This window comes from Furipterus horrens, unplaced genomic scaffold (assembly GCF_987537825.1).
Source record: "Furipterus horrens unplaced genomic scaffold, mFurHor1.1.pri manual_scaffold_5, whole genome shotgun sequence".
Lineage (NCBI taxonomy): Eukaryota > Metazoa > Chordata > Mammalia > Chiroptera > Furipteridae > Furipterus > Furipterus horrens.
In genome coordinates, this window is record NW_028327175.1 from 160,337,472 (window position 1) to 160,364,975 (window position 27,504).

General features: G+C 38.0%; 1 protein-coding gene across 1 annotated transcript in view; it reads right to left on the reverse strand.

Annotated features, from left to right (window-relative positions):
- PPA1 (inorganic pyrophosphatase 1) overlaps positions 1-25,402 on the reverse strand; it is a 42,585-nt gene extending 17,183 nt beyond the window's left edge. The window contains exons 1-6 of the mRNA XM_090279458.1: positions 25,224-25,402; positions 22,689-22,747; positions 10,718-10,771; positions 9,751-9,870; positions 7,791-7,877; positions 6,875-7,001 (exon numbers count right to left, since the gene is read on the reverse strand). Of these exons, the coding sequence (XP_090135584.1) occupies positions 6,875-7,001; positions 7,791-7,877; positions 9,751-9,870; positions 10,718-10,771; positions 22,689-22,747; positions 25,224-25,287 (511 nt within the window). The 5' untranslated portion in view covers positions 25,288-25,402. The remainder of the gene's footprint in view (positions 1-6,874; positions 7,002-7,790; positions 7,878-9,750; positions 9,871-10,717; positions 10,772-22,688; positions 22,748-25,223) is intronic.
- Between the last annotated feature and the right edge of the window lie 2,102 nt (positions 25,403-27,504).

The following is a 27,504-nucleotide window of genomic DNA, read 5'->3' on the forward strand; positions in this document are numbered from 1 at the left end:
TTCTATGGGTTTTGATAAATGCAGAGTATCATGTATCCACCATTACAGTGTCATACAGAATAATTTCACTACTTGTGGGCAGAATACTGCCTACTCCGGGCAAGATGTCCACATCCTAATTTCCAGAAGCTGTGAATATGTTATGTGACATGGCAAGGAAAATGAAGATTGCAGATGGGATTATGGTTACTAATCATCTGATTTTGAAATTAGGAGATTATCCTGGGTTATTTGGGTAAACCCAATGTAATCATGAAGGTCCTTATAAAGTGGAAGAGGAAGGCAGAAAAGCAAGGTCAGAGATGTGACAAGGACTCACCCTGCCATTGCTGGCTGTGGAGACTGACAGGTGACATGAAATAAGGGATGTGGGCAGCCTTTAGAAGCTACAAAAGGATTTTCCTTTAGAGCCTCTAGAAGGGATGCAATCCTGCTGACACATTCATTTGAACCCTGTGAGACCCTATTAAGACTTGAAAGAGAAAACTAATTCAATAACTAGAGAAAATAAGATTAGGTCAGTAACTAGAGGCAAGGTTAATATAAAAATAATCGAGATAAATTAGACTAAGAGTTACAGGGTGTAAACATATTTTTTCAAAAGGACTTTAGATAATCAACTTACACCACTAACCCACACATTTAGTCAACTGATTTTTAACAGTGGTAGCAAGACAATTCAATAGGACAAAGAACAGTCTTTTGAACAAATAGGGCTGGGACAATTGCATAGCTAGCTACATGCACAAGAATGACTCTGAACTACTACTTCACACCATATACAAAAATTAACTGAAAATAGATCAAATACCTAAATATAAGGGCTAAATTGATAAAACTGTTAGAAGGAAACATAAGTATAAATAGTTGTGACCTTAGACTTGGCAACGGTTTCTTAGATAGGACACCAAAAAGCAACAAAATTTTTTAGATAAATTAGACTTCATCAAAATGAAAAACCTGAGTACTTCAAAGAACACCATTAAGAAAATGAAAGGACAAATCATATATCTAATAAAGGTCTAGTATCCAGAATGTATAAAGATCTCTTATAATTCAATAATAAAAAGATATACCCTCTAAGAATGATTATAATAAAAAAGATTAATAATAAGTGTTGGCAAGGAAATAGAAAAATTGAAACCCTTATGCACTGTGGCAGGACTATAAAATGGTACAGTTGGCTATGAAAAAAAGTTTGGCAGTTCCTCAAAAGCTTAAACATAAGAGTTAACATATGACTCAGCAACTCCACTCCTAGGTATATACACTCATGAGGATTAAAACCATATGTCCATCCAAAAACTTGTACAGGATTGTTCATAACAGCAGCATTATTCCCATTATTCCTAATAGCCAAAAACAATCCAAATGTCCATCAAGAGATGAATGGATAAACAAAATGTGGTATATATCCATACAACAGAGCAGTCTTTAGTGATAAAAAAGAATGAGTACTAATATATGCTACAACATGGTGAACCAGGGAACATTACGAAACCAGATGTAAAAGGCCATATATTTTATGATTCCACATATGTGAAATATTCAGAATAGGAAAATTTATAGAGACAGAAAGCCGATTAGTGTTTGTCACAGTCCAGGAGAAGGAAAAAATAGGGAGTTATTTCTTAAAGGCACAAACTTCCCTTCTAGAATGATGAAAATGTTCTGGAACTAGATAGTGGTGATGGTTACACAACAATATGAATGTACTAAATGCCACCAAATTGTATACTTCAAAAAAGTTAAAATGAATTTTGTGTTAGTCTTACTGCGGAAAGAGGGGACTGAAGTACTGAAAATGTAACAATATAGACGAACCTGAAAACATTATGCTAAGTGAAAGAAGCCAGACATATCATCATATGAACCCATTTATGTGAAATGTTCAGAACAGGCAAATCCAAAGAGACAGACAATAGATTAGTGGATGCCAGGGACTGAAGGAAGTGGAAATAGGGCATGGCTGCTAATGGATTTGGGGTTTCCTGTTGGAGTGGTGAAAATGTTTTGGAATTAATAGTGGTGATGGTTGTACACCCTAGTAAATTTATTAAAAACTATAGGATTGAATGCCTTAAAATGGTGACTTTTGGATTCAAGTAAAGATGGCAGAGTAGTTAAAGGCAGTATTTGCATCTTCCCATGACCACATCATAATAACAACTATAGATTGCATTGTAGCTCATGCTGAGTGGCCCCAGGCAGGGCACAGTCTGTGGCTGACCTTGGTCTGTACCTCCCAAGAGGCCTCAGAGCCAGCATACCCCTATGGCCAGCTTCAGACCTCACCAGAGCACCACCCAACTACCTACACAAGCAACACGCTCAAGGGGTGGACTCAGCAGGCACCAGAGCCCCTCTGAAGCAAGTTCTGCTCTGTGGGGTCAGCCCTTGCATAGCAGCTCCTTCACTGTAGTTGCAGCCTGTCCTTGTAGCCTATTACCCTGAGGGGAGCAGTGTTCAATTTATCCCATTGATGCAACAACAGCAATCAAGGCTCAAATATAGCAGGAAGGTACTACAGCCCACATGGGAGCTCAGCTGGAACACCTGGCTCAGGTGATTTGAAGGCTGTGCCACTGGGCCCTACAGGAACCCTACTATATAAGCCCACCCTACCAAGACTAGAAGACAGAAAATCTATCTAATACACAGAAACAAACACAGAGCGGCAGACAAAATAGGGAGACAAAGAAACATGTCCCATGCTCAGAGAACTTCAACAACAAGAAAAAAAAAAAATGACATAGAAACCATAAAAAAGAACCAGTCAGAAATGAAGAATATCTGAAAATAAAGAAAACACTAGAAGGAGACTTCCAGCCAGGACGGAGCCCTAGATAGGCACACTGTATCTCCCTCCACAACTAAGAAGGAATACAACTACCTCAAAACTAGAGACAACCAGAATTTCCAGAAAATCAAGTTGCATGGAAGTCCAACAAACAAAGATATAAAAAAGAAATACTCATCCAGACAGCTAGGAGGGGCAGAGCTCGGGGGGAGAGGATGCAGTGTGGTGGTAGCAGCTGTAGCGGCAGCAGCAGGCCAGTAGAAACTGCAGTCAAACATTTAAAAAAGTCGAGAGGGACACCTAGGGAGCACTCCCAGCACCAGACCAGACTGCACAGCTCAGACGGTTCCAGCACTGGGGACAATAAAGCCTCATTGTTTCTGACTGTGCAAACCAGTGGGGATTGGGGCGGAGGCAGAAACTGCTGGTCTCTCAGTAGAGTCCACTTGTTAAAAAGGCCCCCATGGTTCTAGAACATCTGCAGATCCACCCACTCTGGGAACAATGGCCTGGGCAACAGATAGAGTGACACCAGTCCCATACAGAAGTGGGCGAAGTGCCTGGAAAAGGGGCAAGTGACAAGCAAGAGGCATTGCTCCCTCTCAGACCTCTCCCCCCCAACAGCGCCACAACGTGGTGAAACAGGTTGCCCTGTACTGATGAATACCTAAGGCTCTACACCTTATAACGTAACAGGTACAATAGCTCTACCTAACACACAGAAGCAAACAAACAAGGGAGCCTGGCAAGATGAGGAAACAGAGAAGTATGGCCCACAAGAGGGAATGGATCCAGGTTCCAGTGGGAGAACTAAGCAAGGAGGAGATAGCCAACCTAACAGATGAAGAGTTCAAAACACTGGTGATAAAGATGCTCATAGACTTGACAGATATGCTTAAGTATGGCAAATGCATACGGGAAGAAGTGAAGACTATGATAAATGAAAGGAAGGAAAATCCACACAAAACCAATGGTGAAGGGAAGCAAATTGGGGTTCAAATCAATGTTTTGGAATATAAAGAAGAAAAAAACAGTCAACCAGTACAAAATGAGGAAACAAGAATTGAAAAAAATGAGGAGAAGCTTAGGAACCTCTGGGACAACTTTTAACATGCCAACATCCAAATCATAGGGGTGCCATAAGAAGAGGAAGAACAAGAAATCAAAAGCTTACGTGAAAAAATAATGAAGGAAAACTTCCCACACTTGGCGAAAGAAACAGACATACAAGTCCAGGAGGTACAGAGAGTCCCAAACAAGCTAGACCCAAAGAGGACCACACCAACACACATCATCATTAAAATGCCAAAGATGAAAGATAAAGAGAGAATCTTAAAAGCAGCAAGAGAAAAACAGAGAGTTACCTACAAAGAGGTGCCTATAAGACTCTCAGCTGATTTCTCAAAAGAAACTTTGAAGGCAAGAAGGGACTGGCAAGAAGTATTGAAAGTGATAAAAAGCAGGGACCTACAGCCTAGATTACTCTATCCAGCAAAGCTATCCTTTAGAATGGAAGGGCAGATAAAATGCTTCCCAGACAAGGTAAAAGCTAAAGGAGTTCATCATCACCAAGCCATTATTATATGAAATGTTAAAGGGACTTATTTAAGAAAAAGAGGATCAACACTATGAACATTAAAATGACAACAAACTCACAGCCATCAACAACTGAATCTAAAAAACAAAAACAAAAACAAATGAAGCAAACAACCAGAACAGGAACAGAATTATAGGTATGGAGATCATTTGGAGGGTTATCAGCTGCGAGGGAAAAGTGGGGAGAAATGGGGAAATGGTGCAGGGTTTAAGAAGCATAATTGGTTGGTACAAAATAAGACAGGGGGATGTTAAGAATAGTAGAGTGTTGTAACAATATAATCAATAAAATATACTTAAAAAAAATAGAATAGTATAGGAAAGGGTGAAGCCAAAGAACTTATATGCAAGGCCCATGGACATGAACTAAGGGGGGTGGTATTGCTGGAGGGAAGGGCGGGTTTGGAAAGAGGGAAGCAAAGGAAAAAGAAATTGGGACAATTATAACAATATAATAAATAAAATATACTTTAAAAAAAATAGAATGCACTAGAAAGAATCAACAGATTACCTGAAGCAGAGGATCAATCAGTGATTTGGAAGACAAGGTGGTAGGAAATACCCAAATCAGAGCAACAAAAAGGAAAAATAATTTTTTTTTAAATGAGGAGATTTTAAGGGACCACTGGGACAACAACAAATGTAACAACATCTGCTTCTATAGAGACCAGAAGGAGGAGAGAGAGCAAGGGACTGAGACCTTATCTGAAGAAATAATGACTGGAAACCTCCCTAACCTGCTGAAGGATAAGCACACACAAGTCCAGGAAGCACAGAAAGTCCTAAAGAAGATGAAACTAAAGAGGCCCATGCCAAGACACATCATAATTAAAATGCCAAAGGTTAAAGACAAAGAGAAAAATCTTAAAAGGAGCAAGACAAAAGCAGTTAATGACCTACAAGGCAGCTCCCTAAGGCTGTCAGCTGATTTCTCTGCAGAAGTTTTGCAGACCAGAAGGGATTGCCAAGAAATATTCAAAGGATGAAAAGCAAGGACCTACAGTTAGGATTACTCTACCCAGTAAAGCTATCATTTAGAATGGAAGGGCAGATAAAGAACTTCCCAGACAAGAAAAAGCTAGAAGAGTTTATCACCAACAAACCAGTAGTACAAGAAATGGTAAAGGGCCTTCTTGAAGAAGAATGAGAAATATGAATAAGATGGCAATAACTACATATCCATCAACAATTACTTTAAATACAAATGGATTAAATGTTCCAAACAAAAGACACAGGGTGACTGATTGGATAAGAAAACATCACCCTTACATGCTCTGTCTACAAGAGACTCACTTCATATCGAAAGACACACAAAGACTGAAAGTAAAGGGATGGAAAAAGATATTTCATGCAAATGGAAACAAACAAAAAAGCTGGGGTAGGAATACTCAACACCAGACAAAATAGACTTTAAAACAAAGGGTATCTAAGAGACCCAGTAATTCCATTTCAGGATATTCATCCAAAGAAACTCAAAACACAAATTCAAAAAGATATATGCCTCTATATGTTCACTGCAGGATTATTTACAATAGCCAAAATATGGAAGCAACTTAAGTGTCCATCAAGATAAATGGATAAGGAAAAAGTGGTGCATATGTACAATGGAATATGACTCAACCAAAACAAGAGAATAAAACCTTACCACCTGCAAAACCATGAATGGACCTAGAGGGTATAGTCTGAGGGAAATAAATCGAGAAAGAAAAATGCCATATGATTTCATGTATATGTGGAATCTAGAAAACAAAATAAACAAACAAGCAGAATAAAAACAGACTCATAGATACAGAGAACATTTTAATGGTTGTCAGACTGGGGGGAGGTCAGCGGGATGGGTGAAAAAAGTGAAGGGATTAAGAAGTTCAAATTGGTAGTTACAGAATAGCCATAGGGATGTAAAGTACAGCGTAAGGAATACAGTCAATAATATTGTAATAACTATGGTATCAGATGGGTACTAGTTTTATCAGAATGACCACTTCATAAGTTATATAAATGTCCAATCACTGGGTTAGATAGCTGAAACTAATATAATACTGTATGTCAACTATAGGTGAAATATAAAAAAATTACTAAAAATAAGAAGGAAGTCCTTAGGGTCTCTACTGTGCTGTCCAATAAACTCTCCTGTGATGATATAAATGTTAAAAAGAAAAAAAAGGATGACTATTTATGGTATGTGGATTACATTTCAATTAAAACAAAATTTAAAAAATAAATAAATTAGAGTAACTGAGTGTGAGTATGTGGAGAAGGAAAGGAGAAGACAGTAAACACAAACAAGCAGATTTTTTTCTTTCCTGAAATGAAGGAGAAAGTTTACTTAGTTAATTATAAAGTTCAGTATTAGAAATAATGCTTTGTCAAATGTTTTGCTCCTTCATTCTTGAACAGTTTGAAGGCACGCGTTTACAATAGGTTAAGTGGAGCATCAGATGTAGGCATAAAGAGTTCTGACTCCTTAAATTTTCTTACCATTATAATTGGCTGCATCAGGATCATCCACATTGATGGCAACCACTTTCCAGTCAGTTTCCCCTTCATCAATCATAGCCAATATGCCCAGAACCTTCACCTTGATTATTTCACCTCTTGCACATACCTGAGAGTCAATAACCACAGTCAGGACAATACTTACAGAATGAAACGTTGGAAGAAAAGCTTTGCTTGGTGGGTAGTAGGAAACAAGGAAGATGCTAAGTTTCTGCAAACTTACCTTAAGATTGTTCCTTTAAGCAGTTTTTAAAAAGATAAACAAGTAAATGCCTACCAGTCTTATCAAAGCTGAAAATGTATCTTTATTACTTATAGGTCCTAAGAGAATCAGTAACATGATTCAGGGTAATTAATAGTTTTTAAACTGTCATTGACTGTGCCAAAGAATAAACCTCCATAATTTGTTTCAAATACATATTTTAATGTGCTTTTATTTTCTAGAAGCCACTGAGTTAGGCATCATACAATATGACTGAACTTGATGACTTAAGAAACTGAATAACAACTTTCTTTTCAGTTGTTTACCATTTCCCCAAGCCTGAGAAAGATTACAAACACATATAACTACAGTCAGAATCTTAAAGCAACCCTACTTTATAGAGGGATCTCTTGTATTGAAATGAAATTTGCCTCCTAATACCCTTCGCCTAGTGACCAGTCATCTGCCTTCTAAAGCAATGCAGAACACGTCCCACATATATGCATAGTCATATATGCACATTTTTCTAGGCTAATTTTAAATAAATCATACAAATATACAAATGATTTAAATAAAATGGAAGCTTCTAATCACCCAAAGTAACATTATTATTCATAGTATTTTTTAAAGTATGAAGGTTATATATTTCATTAATGTCATCTTGGCACTAACGAAAAACATTTCGGATTCCATTACCTTGCTTCCAATTTCACAGACATCAATTGGGTCATTGTCACCACAACAGCCAGTGTGCTTGTCATCGTGCCCTGGGTCTTCCCAAGTCTAGGGGGAAAAAAGGCTTAGAGCATACTGTTCCTATACATGCTACTGACAGAATGGATTATGCTGACATTAAAAGATAACATCACATGAATCTTTCTGAAAAACAGTAATCTTCAGCTATTTTTATCTCATTTAAAAAATTATTCACATCTAAGAATCTTAACTATACACAATGATTTTAATTAAATGCTAGGGTTCCTATTATGCATAGAATGCTGAACTAAATTTAAGCTTTAAAACAGGTAATGATCCTATTTAAAACAAACAAAAAATCATCCACCTAATAACTGAGATAAATGCAAACACAGAAGGAGGCCCAAATATTTACTTTAAATATATATTAACACATTGCGTATGGGTGGCGAGAATTCTCATCATTTCTAAAAGGCATTTAAATACCCCGGTACGCAACGTGTTAAAAGAAAACTGCTTTGAGGAACTCTTGGTACTTACTATCTTCTACTTAACTAGATTGTCTTTAAAATAAATTTCCAAAGCAGAGGTAGATAGGCAGTAATACTAAAACAGAAACTATGTGTTCTGATGGTAAAAGTGGCACTGCTGATCAGGAGCCAAAATTAAAAATATTAATAGGATTTTTTAAGCTTCATCTTGCTGGCTTTCTTTTCTGCTAAATTGCAAGACAGAGTCCTTGCCGGGCATCTCATAAAAGAACACATGGCCTATGTCTGCCAAGAAGTCAAGATTAAAACATAGCTGTTGTTTTGGTTCTTTTCTCCCCAATCCAGAACATACGTTTGCCTACTCAGCTGGAGTAAAGGCAAATATATAAAAATGAAGGGCAATAAAAGAGGACCAGGTCCAACAAAGCCTAATCCAGCCTACAGAAGAATAAGAATTTCAGCAATATTTTCCCAGAGGGATGCTATTTCAAGGCTAAATACTAAATCAACTGAAGTACAGGTGTCTGCCTATAACTAAGGAAGACAACTTTATAATTACCTAACAAGCTAGATGAGTTTGACCTATGATTGGTAACTTATAGATTGTTTCACAGTAGCTTCCATTTAATAAACTTAATGGTTAATAAAAAACAAACCATTTATCAACAGGAAAAAAATTGTACATTTTGTGTAAAAATCCTGAGTGTCACAGCATTATCCTAGGCAAACCAAAATTAAATCTGTCATTCACTCATAAAAGACATGACTCTAGTGATTCTTTATTCAAATGTTACATAAAGACCTGGCATAGTGCTGGGGATAAACTTGTAAACAATGCAGATATCCCCCCTCCTCAAAGGGTTGACTGTTTAAAAAATCAGAATCTTATTCTTACTTTACCACAGAGAGCTTGGCTTAAAGAAGGGAAATCAGGACTCTAAAGATAAAGGTCAACAGTGGTGTGAACTAAGTGCCTTTGTTCTCATAATAGCCATATGAGCTAAGTACTATTAATATCTCAGGGTAGATATTCATGTCTCAGGGAGGAAGAGGCCAATTGGTAACTTAGCAAGAGGCAGCCTTGGGCTTTGAACCCTAGTCTGTCTGGTGCCAAAAAGCAATGCTTTTATAATCACTAGCCTACAGTGTCTCTCTTAATAGATTTGCCACTCATTCTGTAAAAAAAGAATTTGTATAGTTTATAACTAATCCATATAGAAAGATAAATATTTAAAAAAAGAACAAACCTTCAAATGTGAATTTCAACATTGTAAATATTTACCTTTCAATTTATTTTGAAAATAAGTTTTTCAAGGAATTATTAAAATGAGTTAATTACCCATTAAGTTTTTAAGATCTATTATAGCAAAAACTTTCTGAAAGTGTTTAAATCTTTTTTTACTAATAGCAGTAGGTTAGTTTTTTTGTAAGCTAAAAAGTACATTTCTAACAATTGCACAGAGACATACCTGAGGGATGGCACCATAGTTCCAGATATATCCCTTATAAGGGAACAAATTTGCAACATAGCGGAGTTTTCCTTTTTTCACATCTTGTTTAATTGGGTTTAAAGGGTCCTTTGTAGCAATCTGAAATTGAAAAAATTTCTAATCATTGCATATTTAGATGTGAAATATTATTCAAATAAAGCACTTGTGAAAATTAATTATGGAATGCACACCCCTAGTTTCACCGTAATGATGTATTTTACCCGTAATACTTTTGTAATTTGAAATAAAAGTTTCTCCATAGTCAGCCTTTAAGTGGAAAACATTTGAGATACATGGGAACTATCAAGAAGGGAAAAAGAACTTGTATTAATTCCAGAAAGCAAAAACTAAACTTACCTGGAATAAATTCTAACATATGAGAAATAAAAATTTTTATTAAAAGGGCAAAATTAGTATTACCAAATTCAGCTTTCCTTTACAGCATTTAAAATTACTGAAATATTTGAGTGCCTACCACATGCAAAGTGTGGTTACAGTGAAAAAGCTTAATTGATATAAAACATATAATAAATATCCATAACAAAAAGCCAGATATCTTACTTAGGTGTCATCAGAAGGAAATTAACAAAATGCAATAGAAATTCTAATAATATCATTTGTGACTGGGGTGACCTGACTCTGAAGTCAATGACAGACTTAAAAAGAACAAGACAGAGGAGAAAAAAATTATTCCAGGCCTTGGGAACTCCAGAAGCAAAGGTGTAGGGAAGGTAAGTCTGTAGCATATTTGTAAACTGTAAAATAGTTGAGTTTAGTTGGAGCACAGAGGAAAGATTAGAAGGCATTAGAAGAAATGACTGGAAAACAGATTGGGGCTAGAAAGAGGAAAACCTTGGGCTTTAGCTGTTTAACCCTTGAGCAAATCAGTGTGGCTAAATGGAAACTAATATCTTACATCTGACTGTCAATCTACGGAGAAACATACCTCCATTTTTGCATTAGACCAGCGTGGTACTTCAACTACCATATGGAACACATCCTGAAAAACAGAAGGTCAGATGGTCATAGGAGCCAATTTGTTCTCTTCAATGAGATGCCATAGTTCCTCCAAAGTAAAACTGCTCATTGTATCAGGTCTTTGAAGTCATAATAAAATAGTTGGGTGGGTGGGATGGGGGTGTGTGGAAAGAATGTTTCTATAAAGAAAGGAAACAATTTCTAAACATAACAGAACTTGTATCTCTGAGGAAGTTCATCTTCAAAGCAATAATTTCCAATGCCTATTCATTTCCAGTGTGATTCCGCAATTACTCAAAATGTTTTTGGATTGCGTATTTCAGAGGTGGTTTATAAGACAAATTCCAAATCAATTTAATTTGTCATACTTTAGTTTTAGCCTCAAAGTTAATCAGCTTGATTACCCACATTGTTCTCCCAATTTGGCTGTTTTTAAAAATCAAGTACTCCTCAAAAAGACAAGAAGTTTGACAATGAAATAAAATATGTTCCAAAAATATTTTAACCAATGGCACTTCTAGTGTAATTAGTTAACAACCTTAAACTGACTACTTTTAAATGAATGATACATTTCTACCCTACCGGTATGGCTCAGTTGGTTGGGCATCATACCACAAAGTGAACGGTCATGGGTTTGATTCCCAGTCAGGGCATATGCCTGGATTGCAGGTTTGGTCCCTGGTCACAGTGCATGTGAGGGGCAACCAATCTATCTTTCTCACATTGATGTTTCTCTCCCTCTTTCTCCCTCCCTTCCCCTCTAAGAATAAATAAATAAAATCTTTTTAAAAAGTAAAATAAATAATATATATTTTAAATTCCCTGAGTGCTTGTTTAAAAATATGATGAAAGAAAATCACAGTTATTTCATTTTGTACATCTAAGTCAAATATCAACTTGACATAGGGTCTCTAATTAAAACTGAGCTTTAAGGAGTCAGAAAATTTTTTTTTTACCAAGGAATAAAACTTTACATGTAGGTTTTCAGTTTATAGCCTCTATAAGACACACATGAAGCCAAGTTTGCAATTACTCTATTATAAAATGTATATTTTAAAAAGCTGATTTAAAATAAAAATCACTTATACAACTTCTTAGAATTACATCTTTGCTACTTTGCATAAAAAATAGGGACTTATAGAATTGTACACCTGAAGCCTATATAATTTTATCATCCCAATAAATACAATTAAAACAAAAAGACAGGGACTGATGAACTACAGTAAGTCAAAGGTAATTACCTTGCTGCTATTTTTAACGAAGCAGAAAAGCTACACAGATTTATATTCAAGAGTGCAAAACTTCCATCACTCATTTAAGTTCTTGGGTAAACCAAGGGAGACTAAAACATTCATTAAGTTTATGTTCTAAGCCTCCTCCTGCCACCTACTTGCTAACAACATAAAAACCACAAAGGATGGAGATATTATTTAAATCCAAGACTGAATAAACTGCTCTATCCTTGTAAAGTAATAATGAATGGTTTTAGAAAAAGTAATTTTTCAGGGTAGTTTTCAAGAACTGCAGCTATCCAGTAGTACCACCGCTCTGATATTACAAACTGTAGGATCTGTAAATCTATGATACTAGAACGAAGTAGGGGCTTTTAAAGTTTTCAGCAGCAATATATTAACAGTTCACAAGATGGAGCTGTTATTATGTGAAAGATTAAACTGAGATGAGAAAACCAAGGAGACTGATGGTTAATTCTTTTTTAAATAAAATATTTTAAAATGAATACACTGCCAGGTCATACCAGCCTGAAAACAAATACATTGCCTAGAGAAAAAAAATAGCAAACAGAGCTGAAATTACTACAGCATTCCCTCACTTACTGCGGGTATTATGTTCTAGACACCCCTGCAATACGTGAAAATCTGCGAAGTGGGAACCTTACATTTATTTTAGTATTTATATATATTTTAAGGCTTTATAAACCCTTCCCAGTCTCTTATTAACCTTTCCCACTCTCTTATTAACCTTTTCCACACTTTTATAAACACTACTTATGTTCTTAAACATATTCTACACTCTTAAACCTATGTAACTTTAACAACATACATATGCAGCACTGCAAAATCCCGCAATATAGCGAAAAATCCGTGGTATATAACTAAATATAATATTTTTTTAAATCCCACGATACAGTGAGGCCACGATAAGGGAACCGCGATATAGAGAGGGACTACTGTAATTCATTCAGAAACTACCTCAAACACTTAAATGGAACTAAATGATAAATACATACAGATCTCAAAACCACATTACCTAATATTGCAAACCTGTATAACTAATGGAAACCAAAAAGAAAAAGAAAAAGAAGAAACAAACAAACAAAAAAACCACTAGCTGAGCCAAAAATAGCAAGGAGTATCCTGCAAGAAGTCACATATCTAATTGATTCACTTGTTTCCACAAATATTTACTGAGCACCACAATTATGTGCCCCACTTTTCTAGGCACTGAAGACTAGCAATGAACAGAATAAAAGCTTTTATCTCTTCAAGAGTTGGATTTCCAAACCAGGTCCTCCTAGCTTGTAGGCCTCATGCTATAGCTTGGGGTCCACAAACCTACTGGAGATGAGGAACTAGTCTGTAAAATGGATGTTTAGCACATTTTCTATTGTATGTAGATGCTATAGTGATTACCGTATTTTTTTAAAAAGCAAAGCAAGAATGTGCAGTAGTTTTTAGTGATTATGTTCTCCATTAATTATCACAAAGAAATGTTTTCAAATATTTTGATATAAAAAGAGGGTTTCTCATACATTAGCAGGAACTATTACGAAAGAATCGTTTATCTCTCCTAGACAACACGACTATAATTCAGGGGGCTGCCACTGAGGGTAAGTAAAACAATTTTCAGAGCAACAAATGTGAGAAATTCAACCAATTACTCCATTGCTAGAAAAACTTTTCTGGTAAAACATGCATTCTCACTGGAACACTTGTGCACTATTGGTAGGAAAGTAAAGTGGTACAGCCTCTGTGGAAAACAGTATGGCAGTATTTCAAAAAATTAAAAATAGAATTACCATATCATGCATTATGGACACAGCTGATAAGTCTTGAAGCTAATCCGCCATATTGACTCCTGTCCCCTTACCTCCATCTGGGAATGTACACAGAAACTCTGCGGTGAGCCACCCTTGACCTTATCTGTCTCTTAAACCAGCTCTGATGCCAAAGCCTCTGGATATTATTCATCCTTAAAGGGAAGGAAATTGACACGTTGCGTCATGAATGAACTTTAAGGGCATTACGCAAAATGAAATAAGCCAGACACAACACAAATACTGTATGATTCCACTTAAATGAGATACCTTAAGTGACAGGGGCTGGGCAGGGAGAAGTGGGGAGTTCTTTTTTAATGGATAGAGAGTTTCAGTTTCACCAGATGAAGAGTTCTAGAAATGAAGGGTGGTGATGGTTGCACAATAATGTGAACAAACTTAATATCACTGAACTGGATACTTAAGAGTGGTTAAAATGGAAAATTGTATGTTACATGTACTTTATAATTTAAAAGTTGGGGGAAATATGCATTATAATATTTCCAATGTTTATGTACTTAAAAATAGCAAGGCAAGATTTTAGAAAATTTAGTACCACCCAGAAATGCATGCCTTCTTTCTTTAATCCTAAATGGTTTCAACTATTACTTAGCTCAATCCTGTATTTATGGTTTTATTATCCCCATTGTTAAGACTTCTCAGCACTCCATTCTCTACTTCTATGCTTTGGGTTTCTAAATGCCTGCTCTGGCATCAAAGCTCTCAGATCCCTGTTTATAGTTACAGAGGAAGGAAGACAGTTTAGTATCCTTAGTGGGTTGATTTTGACAAGCCTGTAAAAGGAGGGGAAAAGGCAAACTACAGCTTTAGCTCTGACTCCCCAAAGTCAGAAATATATCAATCATTTCATCAATAAACTAAGAATGTTAATGTTAAAGATATCCACATTCTAAGGAGATTGAAAGCTTAACAAGTTTAAATGATATCATTCCATTAATCAAAAGGATTTCAAATAAATCAAATAAATTTTTTAGGGATAGAAGATATTTAACCTATATCTTTATTTTTTCAGCTTTACTGAAGTATAATTGACAAAATTGTAGGATACTTAAAGTGTACATTGTGATGACTTGACCTACATATATATATTGTGAAAGAACTTCTCACCACCACCCCCATCTTGTTAATTAACATATCCATCAGCTTACATATTTATCTTTTCTTTTTTGGGGGGGAGATATCATTTAAGTTCTTCTCTCTTAGCAAATTTCAATTATACAATGCAGTATTAATCAACTAGAGTCAGTCACCATATTTTACATTAAATCTTCAAATCTTATTCATCTTATAAATGAAAGTATGTACCTTATAACAACTTCCCCTTATTTCTCTCAACCCCTCCAGCCCCTGATAACCACCATTCTGTTACTATGACTTTAACTTTTATTTTTTAAAAGATTCCACATTCAAGTGATACCATGGCAGCATTTGTCTTTCTGGGTCTGGTTTATTCCACTTAGCATAATGCCTTTCAAAGCTCATCCATGTTCTCATACTTTTATATATATATAAAGGAGTATATATATGACATACCCCTGGCTGGTTTGGCTCAGTGGATTGAGCGTCGGCCTGCGAGCTAAGTGTCGCTGGTTCGATCTTCCAGTCAGGGCACATCAGAGAAGGAAAACTCTGACTCCAAAAAACCTCCGCTGCCTTGCGGCATACCTCTTCAGGGGAAAGGCTAAGGGAGTAAACCCCGACAGAAAATCCGGAGCCGGAGTCCCTAAGGCGGTTCGACGTTGTAGTCAACACCGGCAACTCCTGCGGCGCACCTGAAGCCAAGCTGTATTGACTCCGTCTTTCCCTTGGACCCTTCAGCTGCGAAGAGAGGGGGGGTCTGCTGCATGGGCAACAGCAGACCCTCCATATCACCCTGCCCAGGCTCTGTAGCTTCAGCTTCACTGGAGAGGACACTCCAGCGTCATCACAAGATGTCGATTCAACACGGGAGGAGACAGATACCGTGTCACTCCCGAGTTGGACTGCACAGCCATTCTCGGCGGTGCAGATAGACTCTTAAGAAGCTACACCATCGTCTCTTGAGACGGACGGCTGCCAACAAAATATATATGACATATAGGAGGTGGGACTCCCCCAAAATGGAATTATCTTCTAGAGGGTGGTCCCCTTGTAATACAGGCTTCCCCCACTTAGGTGAATGTTCTAGGAATCCATCTGTATCTGTGTACCTACCAGCAGACGTTGTTGTAAAGGCTGTGTTTGACCAAAAAAGGCATGACCACACCCCCATGCCCCACCCGCCCTATTCACCCAATATTGTTTCCCTGGATGAAAAAAATCCTCAAAGGGAAACGTTTTGCCAATGTGGAAGAGGTGAAACAAAAATCGGCAGAGGCACTAAAAGGCATTAAAATCGATGAGTTTAAAACTGTTTTGAGTGGTGGAAAAATCATCTTGATAGGTGTATTGCATCAAATGGAATGTAGAACTTCCTGTAAAGCTGGAGGCATAAACAGACACACTTCACCTCCTCATGCTACTACAAGAATTACAACTAACCTCAAAATAAAAAACACCCAGAACAGCCAGAAAATGAAATTGTATGGAAGTCCAACAACTAAGGATTTAAAGAAGCCACATTCATCCAGACAGGTAAGAGGGGCAGAGACGTGGAGTCACTGTGCAGAGACAGCAGCGGCAGAACAGGCTGTCCCACATTCATATGTGATGGATAAAAATCAGGAGGGATACCTTTGGAGGGAGACTGCTGGGGGGAAGTGGGGTACTGGGCCAAGGGGGGCAAAAGGAGAAAAATTGGGACAACTGTAATAGCATCATCAATAAAATATAATGTAAAAAAATATATAGTTTTTTATAAATAAATTCTGGCTTTGGGCCCACTCATATGTATGTATGTATGTATGTATGTATGTGTGTGTGTGTGTGTGTATATATATATATATATATATATTTTTTTTTTTTTTACATTACATTTTTCTTATCCATTTATCCATCAAAAGACACAGGTTGTTTCCACATCTTGGCTATTGTGACTAGTGCTGCAATGCACATGGAGTGCAGATACCTCTTTGATATACTGTTTTCATTTCCTTTGGATTATACCCAAAAGTGATTGCTGGATCATATGGTATATACCCAGCAAGAAACCTCTATCTTGATTAGGCTTATAGCTTCATTGGTTAAACAGGAATATTACAGTAGCATGGTGATCACAGGTCTCATCTCCAAACTGGTTATTTTCTTTGGATCAAATCAGTAATCTGATAAATCATTTACTAATGAATACACTATGGATATTTGGGATGAAGCTGTATCGACACTGTCTTTCCCTTGGACCCTTCAGCTGCGAAGAGAGGGGGGGTCTGCTGCATGGGCAACAGCAGACCCTCCATATTACCCTGCCCAGGCTCTGTAGCTTCAGCGTCATCACAAGATGTCGATTCAACACGGGAGGAGACAGATACCATGTCACTCCCGAGTCGGACTGCACAGCCATTCTCGGCGGTGCAGATAGACTCTTAAGAAGCTACACCATCGTCTCTCGAGACGGACGGCTGCCGACGACGGCCGACGATTATTAGTAATGTAGTTAAGTATGTATATATGCAGCATGCTCTTAATTTAATTACATCCCATCTCTGAATCTTTATTTTTTAATAATATTTTTATGTTTTTAGATTTTATTTACTTATGTTTAGAGAGAGGGGAAAGGAGAAAGAGAGGAGAGAAACATCAATGTGTGGTTGCCTCTCGTGCACCCCCAACTGGGGACCTGGCCTGCAACCCAGGCACGTGCCCTGACTGGGAATCGAACCGACGACACTTTGGTTCGCAGGCTGGTGCTCAATCCACTGAGCAATACCAGCTAGGGCCTATCTCTGAATCTTAGTAGTAAAGTTAAATGTATTTTGTTGAGAGACTTATGAATGCCTCATGACTTATCTGTTTTCAACACTGAATATGAAGCCTAGTGAACATGACATGTTGTACTACAAAACTGCATAAGTAGTTTAAATGAGCATTTTCAAGTTGACTCATCAGGTGTTTATCTAGATAACTTCAGAAATCAAGTAAATATCAGATTTAGGAAGAAATACAAAAATCACAGTTCTACCAACCTTTCTCTTATTTTTCTGTTTTGCAATAAAATTTAGAGAACAGTGGTGGTAGAGAGAATTTTCTTTGAAATTTATCTAGAGATTAGAAATAAAGCAAGAGGCTAATTTTAAAAATGGGGGGCATCTTGCCTTTAAAAAAAAAAAACCACTCCTAGAGTAGTTTTGGGTATAAAATCCATATCAGAATAGCTCCTATAGTTGATAAGGAAATGCTCTACTCCCATAAAGGTGCTTTGAAAAGATGTAGCAGCTTTCATCATTTCCAATAATATTTTACCTTATTAAGTGCTCACCAAGTGGCAATGGCTCTTAACCCTGAGTTTTAAGTTTTGGCTTCAAAGTTGGTTTTGTGATTAAAGGATATACTCTATGTTGCTAAAAGTAAATGGGTTCCTCCTTGTGCACTGTTGGTGGGACTGAAATTGGTAGAGTATGGAAAACAGTATGGAGGCTCCTTAACACACTAAAATAGAACTACCATATGACCTAGCAATCCCACTGATGGGTTCTAGCCCATGATCAGGATAATGGGGTTAACAAAAGAACCTAGCTCAGAGAATGACATAATGGTTAAATGAACTAATCCACATAAGGGCTTTAGAACAGTGCCTAAGGTACCAAAAGCATTCAATAAATATTAACATAATTTTTTTAAAATAATACTCTTTAATGAGACTTCATCAGTGTAGAATGTAACATCATTCTACATCATGTAAGACCAACAGTGCTCAGAGGTAAAGTAACTTGTTCAATATCACAAAACCGGTCCGTGATAACCAGGACTGAAATCAAGATTTCTTATTCCTAGTTCAGTGACCTTTACTCCAAAAAAAGAGCTCTCAAAGGCTTCAGAAATAGCCAGTCATTGTAGTCAACACAATCACCCTATTTTTGTTTTGTTACTGTGTATTGAGACTTTGCTATAAGCACATTATATGCATATTTAATAATCACAACTTAATTTTTTTACAAAGTTCATAAAGCACAGAGATTATGGTTAGAATAGCTGTTTCCAAATTTTAGTCATTTTTAAAGCTCATCTGAGGGGAAAAATATAGGAACTTCTTCTTAGTTATGACATGCCAACTAAGTTTAATTGTTAGCAGTTTTCATCTATGTTTCTAGTTCTAACTTTGGTTTGGAAAATGCAAAACCAAAAGATAAACAAAACAAAACAACCCAGAAAACCCAAACATGCTATATAAATAAGTTGGGAAAGACAAACAGTGTTTATATTATTAATTCTGTGATATTTTTAAAACTTCAATTTATGGAACTGTTTAGAAAAAGAAATAGAAAATTCAAAAGAAAGCAAGCCATGTGAGAAAATGAGTAATCTAAAAAGCATCCACTCAGTTGTAAGAGGAGGCTAAAAAATTTGGGTATAGTGAGATAGTATCTTTAAAAAGTTAAGAATGATACACACTACAAAAAAATTTTTATATTTCTCAAGCATCAACCTATTTGATTAGAAGCCTGACTTCTTTTAGAAGGAGAGTAAAGAAACATAGCTCCATTATTTATATATGCTCCCAACAGTAACCTGAAAAACAAAGAGAAGCCTATATTGTTAGAACTAGTATTTAACATCAAAGCTGAAGATGGAATAGAAAAATACCAAACTTCTAAAACTAAACATCAACTCATAGTGTTCGAACACTTTCATACTTAGGTAATATTTACCCAATATTTCACACTGTTTAGGATGTTTTTGGATTTTTTAAATGTCTGGTATATTAGAAATTTTATGTGTGAAGAGACTGAGCTACAGGTGCTTCTATATTTGATCCCCAAATAGACCCAGAGCAAAGGACACTCTTACAATCTTAAAAAAAAAAAAAAAAAAAAAAAAAAAAAACAGTGAGTCTTTGCCATTGCCCTCTTCTATCTAAGGGATTTGGAAACAACCCTAGCAGGTTATCTGAGTTATAAGGATTCCCAGAATTGGCTGGATTGATTACCTAATGGCAGATATACTGAATCGAATGCTCTCCACATTGAAAGGTCCTGACTTAAAGTAGGATAAACCTTTGGGCATTTTTCCTTAGTATGGCTGAGTTATGTTAAAGGTACCTTCCTTTATTATCATCTATCTAATGGATGACCCTATGAGAGATAAGGTATTTGGACACACACACACACACACACACACACACACACGTATATAAATTTAATTATATTAAAATGTTTTTTAAAATGCACACTGAATCAATCTGACCTTTTATTTAACTTTAATCCAAAATAAGTTCTGTGTACCACACCCTTACTTGTTTTGTACATACTGAGTTTCCTTAAAAATAAAACAAAAGAACTCTTCCCTGCTTCTCAGGCAGGAATCTGAAGTGCTGAACTTCATTGAGGTCTGGACCATTAGTGTAAAAGAACTGTTGCAAGTGCTTGTGCTTCTGAGCTAGCTTTGGTGATATAAAAGCAAAGTGTTCATTTGAGTAATTCCAGATTATAGACATAACCAATCCCATACGAGACTTCAAGGAGTCACAATAATTTGAGTAAAGATGTTTAACATGAGAACACTGTAGTCTCAGTTTCCTATTTTGAGGTAACTTGAAGCAGCAATAAGATTAGGTAGCGCAAGTCCTATGATCATTCTGGTCTTTGGCTAGAATATTGTCTAATAACTTACTGCTTGGTCTGAATGTTTGTGTCCCCCCAAAATTCGTATGTCAAAATCCTAATCCTCAAAGATGATGGTATATTAAGTGGGATCTTTGGGAAGTGGTTAAGACAGGAGGGTAGAACACTCATAAATGGGATTAGTGCCTATAAAAGACGCTTTGCAGAGCTCCCGAGGCTCTCCTGCTGTGTGAGGATATCCTGAGAAGTTTGCAACCAGAACCAGAAGAGGATCCTAACTGACCATGCTGACAGCCTGATCTCAGACTTCCAGCCTCCAGAACTGTGAACAGTAAATTTCTGCTGTTTAAATACCCAGCTTGTGGTATTTTGTTATAGCAGCCCAAATGTACTAAGACACAAACACACACACAAAAAACAGCTATACGACCTGTCAAGAAAATGTTTTCCTTCTTTAATACATCCGTTTTGCCAAGGTACCATCAATAAACTTAGGGTCATCATTTTATAACTCTTCATTACTCAAAATGGTCTGAGATGTTACTGTAAAGTACTTTACTATATATACTAATTATACAACAAACAAGCCAACCAAATGATGCCAATGAGTGGAAGCAAGGATCTTGCAGTTCATACCAACTCCCAGGAAGTCAGTTGTAACAAAGCAGAGTTTCTGAGTAAATACAACTTTGAGAATACCACAGGAGAACACAGTCCCTGCTGTAACTGTGGCACATAATTGGCCTGGGGCTGTTTGCTCCACTGCCTCCAGCTAGAGCCCAGCTTAGGTAGGCTCCCTGGAAGTGACACACAGGTTGGCTTTTCTACTAATGTCCACGTTGTCAATATAAACCTGCAGCAAACTTCCTGGCAGAAGTAAAATGAATTTAACCATTTTTCTCTAGTAGTCAAGCACAAAAAAGTAGGAAGACAGCACACACAAGGATAAAATTCCATCTTTACTAGTATTCTCAATGTGCGTTGGAATGTGATGTTCACATGTTTATGCACAGACATCTAGCTAAAAAAGATCAATAATCTATGTAGTTTTTACAACTAAAAAAGATTTGCACTCACTGTGAATCAAGCTTCTTAACTAAATGAAAAATAAAATGGTTTAAGGTAGAGAAAAGAATCAAACATTTGGCCTTGTGTCAGTTCCTAAATACAGTACAAACTTTTCCTTTATTGGGAAGGAGGCAAAGTAACTATTTAAATCTGTACAAGTAATGCAGGATCTTTATAAAAAGGTTAGGAAATATAAAAAGGCAAAAATGAAAGTAAAAACAGAAAGAGTCAGTAGCAATTAATTCTACCTCCCAAAGATCATGAATATTTTGGAATATGTAGTTATAGACATTTTTCCTAGGAAAGTAAAAGTTCTTACCATTTTGTGGCAAACCTATCAATTTGTGCAAAAGTTAGATTTCTTTGGCTCACTAGTATATACAGGAACAGACATTTCTTTTTAGAAGTCTGTGGACTTACCTTTATTAACAATATTTGTAGATCTTAACTCTACTAGTCCATTAAAAGTACTGAATTTTTCTGTATTCACTGAATAATCTAGTTTATTTTTACTGTTTAGTAAATATTTCATAAGTCCGCATTTTGAGTAGGCTATTTAATTTTAAAACCACTAATGATACTAAGATTTTAGTTCCAAATACACATACAGAAAAGACCAATGTAATTTTTTGGCTAACTGAGACAGCTTTAAAACATTTGCTTCTATTCCTCAATTTATAGCTACATCTTTAACTGAATAATCTGAATTTAATACTGACTTCTTGCCCTGGAGGGCTATTCAGTTGGTTGGAGCACCATCCCATACACCAAAAGAGGTGCAGGTTACATTACCAGTCAGGGCACATACCTAGGTTGTGGGTTCAATCCCCCGTGTGGTGCATAGGGGGGTAGCCAATCAGTGTTTCTCTTTCACATCAATGTTTTTTTCTCTCTCTGTCCCCTTTCCTCTCTCTCTAAAGTCAATGAATATATGCTCAGATGAGGACTTTTTTAAAAATAGAGACTGACTTCTTACCAATGTTCCTTTTAACTCACAGCACAATGAGGTATTTTAAGTATTTGTTAAGACAAGAAAAGCCATATGTGGAACTAACTGATCTCAGTAAGGAGACTGGGTTCAAAAGATAAGAATACCTTACCTTATCTGCGTAAATTGGAATATCATGAAATGGAGATATATATTGTCCTTTCTCGTTTTCTGCAAAATAAATGATAAAAAGTTATTACTTTTTGGTTAATTATATTTCCAGATATATGTAGTACACTTTTTGAAAAAAATGTAATTTTTAGAGGCAGTTTCGGGTTTACAGTAAAATTGAGAAGGTACAGAGATTTCCCATATACCCCCTGCTCCCAAACACACATAGCCTCCCCAATTATCAACACTACTCACCAAAATGGTAAGGTACAAAAAACTGGTTGTGTACTTCACCTTTCCTGACCCTCCTCTAAGACTGGATTACGTTTTCATCTTATGCACTGCGTAGGCATTTTAGAGGTACTATAAGGGCAGGGACTGCCTTATATATAATACCCTTTGAGGACACATCTTTATATTCCCAAAGCCTAGCAGTGCCTATGTACAAAAAGCGATCAGATTGTTAGCAAAACTAATGAAAGACTTGGGCTCAGAGAGAAGGGAGGATATCAGTTTGCTGAATTATAAACCATGTTGCATTAAATGTTGTTCCAGTAAAACAGAGCCAATCTTAGATTATGATTTTTCTTCAAGATAATCAAGTTGCAGCAACACTTTCACAGGTAATTACTATATTCTGAGACCTCACTACTATATCCAAAAAGTAATTCAAAAACTTCCTTTCTTTAGGAAACCTAAGGGTCAATCCACATTGCATCCCTTCAGGTTTAGAAATGAAAGTGAAATAGGAAAAAATGAAGTGACCACTCCCAATCCCATGAAGTTAACCATGACTCTGCGGTCTGACCCACTCTCAGTTTTAAAGAAATTGGCAAATGTAACATTATGAAGGTTTAAACAAAAATCTCCTATTAAGGAAGGAGTCTAAGAAACCTGTGATTTTTTTAAAAAACCTTAAAATTATATAATTGGATCTAATTATTGGTATTTCTTAAGTTCCAGAGAGTTCATCTGATAAAAAGTTACTTTAGCCAGTGCCAAAGTCAAGGGGTGGCTTTTGGTCTTCCATAATGGCTATCAAATATTCACTACCAATACATAATTTAAAAACTGTGTTTGCTATGCAAATATAACTTGAATATTACCCAAACCATCCCCAGCCCTTCAAACCAGAGCAACACCCCTAAATCCCTCGTATAGACTACTTCTGGTGCCAACACTAATTCTAGAAAAAAAGTTTGTTAAAAGTTCCCCCACTGCCCTGGATATTTCCAAAATTTAAAAAACAAAGGGAGGAGTCTCAGCCTTCCTGGATTTTACATGGTAATGTTCAACTAGATGTGTAAACCTGAAGTTCACCTACCTTTTCCTCCCACCCAGGGCTACTTCTTTGATAGGAGCTTTGTTCATTCTTTCAGTATTCCCAATTGTTCCCTCGAAACCCACTCATTCCTGCCCTTCACACACGGGAGAACTCACAGAATTCAATGCCACTGCCCACCACCTTCCAAATACTAAAACTGTTAAGTTAAAATAGAGCTCCTTTGGTGACACCTTTTTCAACGCCTCCATTATCTCCAATAATATTTTAAGAGGCTTTTTTTTGTTGTTGTTGTTCAATTACAGCTGTCCCAATTTTTCCCTCATTGCTCCCCACCTCACCCCCGCTCCCACAATCCCCACCCTGTTGTTCATGTTCACGCGCCCTTTAATCTACTCATATTTGGAAGGGAACAGTTGGTAGATTGTACTGTAAAGATAACCTGAAGGTAGCTTTCCTCCACCTACAAGGCAAAAGGGGGTGCACCAAGGAAAGCGGAGCCAGCGGCCTCCTCCGCTCTTAACGCGGACTTGAGGTAGGTACCCATTAGACGCCTAGTCCCTGCACAAGGGCAAAGCTCGGCACTTTCCCACTCTGCTTGTCAGGCTGACGTCACCTGTTTAATGTGAAGAGAACAGCTTTCTGTTTCATAGGCCAGTTCCCAGCATCAGTGCTTCAGGGAAAACAGGCGGCAGAGAGGCAGGAGCGCTACTAGAATGCCTCTCCACCCCTCCCCCTAGGAAGGGATGGGTCCTGTTCTCTACACACCGCTCCTGATCCTGGCCTCAGTTCCGCCGTCTGTAGAACACGGAGCTGCACTGAACCCGCTTGGTACCCAAATTCTGGGCTACAGCGAAGGAATTAAGGTCCTAGGGAGTCTTCTCCCCCCACCCCGCACCCCTCCTCCTTTACCTCCAAATTGAACAATCCTCTTAGGGGGATTAGTTTACCTCTAGGCACCTTTCTAGGGTGACTCAGAGGTTTCCTTTTTCCATCACACACTGCCGAACACCTGCAAAACTAGCCTGCCCCAGACTCGGGTTCCACCGAGCGTGCTGTCCTGCCCGCGGGTCTGATGTGTGAAATGGGACTACGAGTCATCCCAGGCCCCATACACCGACGGAAGGATCCCATCCCCCGCCCGGGACAAGGGGCTGAGCGTGGGCCCGCAGGCGCCCCGGCTGGACCCGAGGCGAGACCCGAGAATGAATGGACAGGCGGGCGGGAAGTGGCCGCAAGGCCGCCAACACTCACTGAAGAACACTCGGTACTCGAGGGTGTAGGGCGCAGCACGCTCCTCACTGCTGAAGCCGCTCATGATGCCGGAGACCAGCCGCCACCGCTGCCACAGAGCAAATAGCCCGCACGCGGCGCCGACTGACTAGGAGACCTCTGCGCCTGCGCACTGTTAGGACTGGATTGGAGAGCGACGCCGCTGGGAAGCTGCCTTTAAGGCGGATCGCACTCGGCACCACCCAGGCGCTGCCCACCTCGTGCGCAGGCGCACTCTCCCCCCCCACCCCACCCCACCCGTCCTGGTCTCCCAGCCCCGCCCCCTCTGGCTCCGCCTCCACAGACCAGCCCCTTTGCTCCCAGTCTGGGGCAAGTGGCTGGCCGTGGGTTTTGGCTCTATTATTTGGCCTGCGAACGTTCGGGCTGTGACATAGGAGAGTAAAAGCTCAAGTTCTATGCGTGAACAAGCTAGGAATTGGCGGCGGACCTCTCCGCAACTACGCACACGGGGAATTCACCTTTGACTCTCACACGCGCTTTTCTATAGAGTATTCCTTATCTCAAAAGTCGTTTATATCTCATCCGCTTTACTGGATAGGCCCTGCCTGCGGTTGGTCATAATGGTGTGTATCTGCATGTTTCTAATCCATTTAAGCAAAACTGAGGCATATTACTGACACCTGTACTGACTACCAGCTAAGTACCGGTTCCACCACTTTCTAAGTGTATGACATCAGGCAAATTGCTCTTAACTTCCCAGACTCAGTTTCTCATCTGGGAAATGGAGATTGTCATAGTAACTATTTCCTGAGTTGGGATGATTAACTGAGTTGATAACAGGAGTTGGAGGAAGAGTGTGGAGAGCAGGACCAATAAAATGGCATTGGTCTGATTAAGATAGCATAAAGGATATAAAACAAAATGGAGTCACTCATGTCAACAAAAATGGCTGTCAGTCTGCCATGACACTTTGGTTCAAGAAGGAAACTCTCTTAGATTGTTAAAGTGTAAGATATGAGTGTATGTTAATGTTCTACTTTGAGTGAGCCTGCATTCAATAAAAGCAGAATGAATAGCATAGTACTGTGTGTGACTCTGGTCTATTTCTTGGTGCCCGGTTGCTCAGCAGGCAGCTAGCTGAGCAGTTGCCTGGCTGACTTACAGGAAAGACTATATCACAAACCTATGCTCGTGACAAAGAGCCTGACTGGCTCCTTGTAAGCATTCAGAAAGTAAACTTGTTATTGCCACCCACCCCAGTGGAGGAGGACTCACTCTGCCCCCCTCCTTGCCCAACCCACCTCAGGCCCTCAGGGACTTGAGATGGAAGCATTGGAAAAGTCCAGGCTTGAGCTCAGAATCCCCTGAGGACACTGCTCTCAGGCAGAAGCTCTTTGGAGCTTATTTTCCTATTTCTGTTCCAATTTATCAGGCCAGACCCCAAAAGCTAAAGTCTGATTGAGATTGTGGGCAGATATTTGCATCACTTAAATACTCAATTGTATATATATTTTTAAGTATATTTCAAAATCCTAATTATAAATTAATAAATGATTAGTCACATTTCAAAGAATGTCTTGTTTTATTTAAAAATTTTTGATGGCCTGGGTTTCTCATAATGTGCCTTAAAGACACTGATTTAAATTCTTTTTGCAAAACAATGTCTATTATATAAAATGAGGTTTCCCTTTATTAAAGGAAAACCTAATAAGATAATTCTAATTAATTAGAAAGTGTCCCTCCCTTGTTTCCATCCAGACTCCCATTAATTTTCAGAAGGCTATGACTCACTGACCTTCTGAATACTATACCACACTGTTTTACCAGTAGTTAGAACACAGGATAGGGGAAAAAAAGGTAGAACAGCAGTTTAGTCAGTAATATAATGTATTGTTGAGAGTTAAAGGAATCTTTGCAGAGCAAATACTATTCAGAGAGTTTTTTGAGATGTTCTTTTCATTGAACTGCTCTTTGTTTTCTGCCTTTGAGCAGATGAAACTAGTATTCTTGGAAAAACACAGATTCTCATCTGTGACTGACTTATGAACAGACAGAAATGATGCAATAGTGTGCCACACGTACTTTCCCTTTTGCTGCCTGCCAGCTCAGCACAAGATAGTAAAGTTTGCTGACCTCTGGACTTGTACACTAACTTTTGTATCATTGAATGTGTTTGGAGAGGCAATTTGTACCAATTCCAATTAAATGCCAAGCCCTGGCTTTACTGGGGCACAAGTCAGTTCTTTGTAACTTTCCCTTGCAGACAAGGGTGGTGAGCCCCACAGGCCTCCTATGGAGTTTG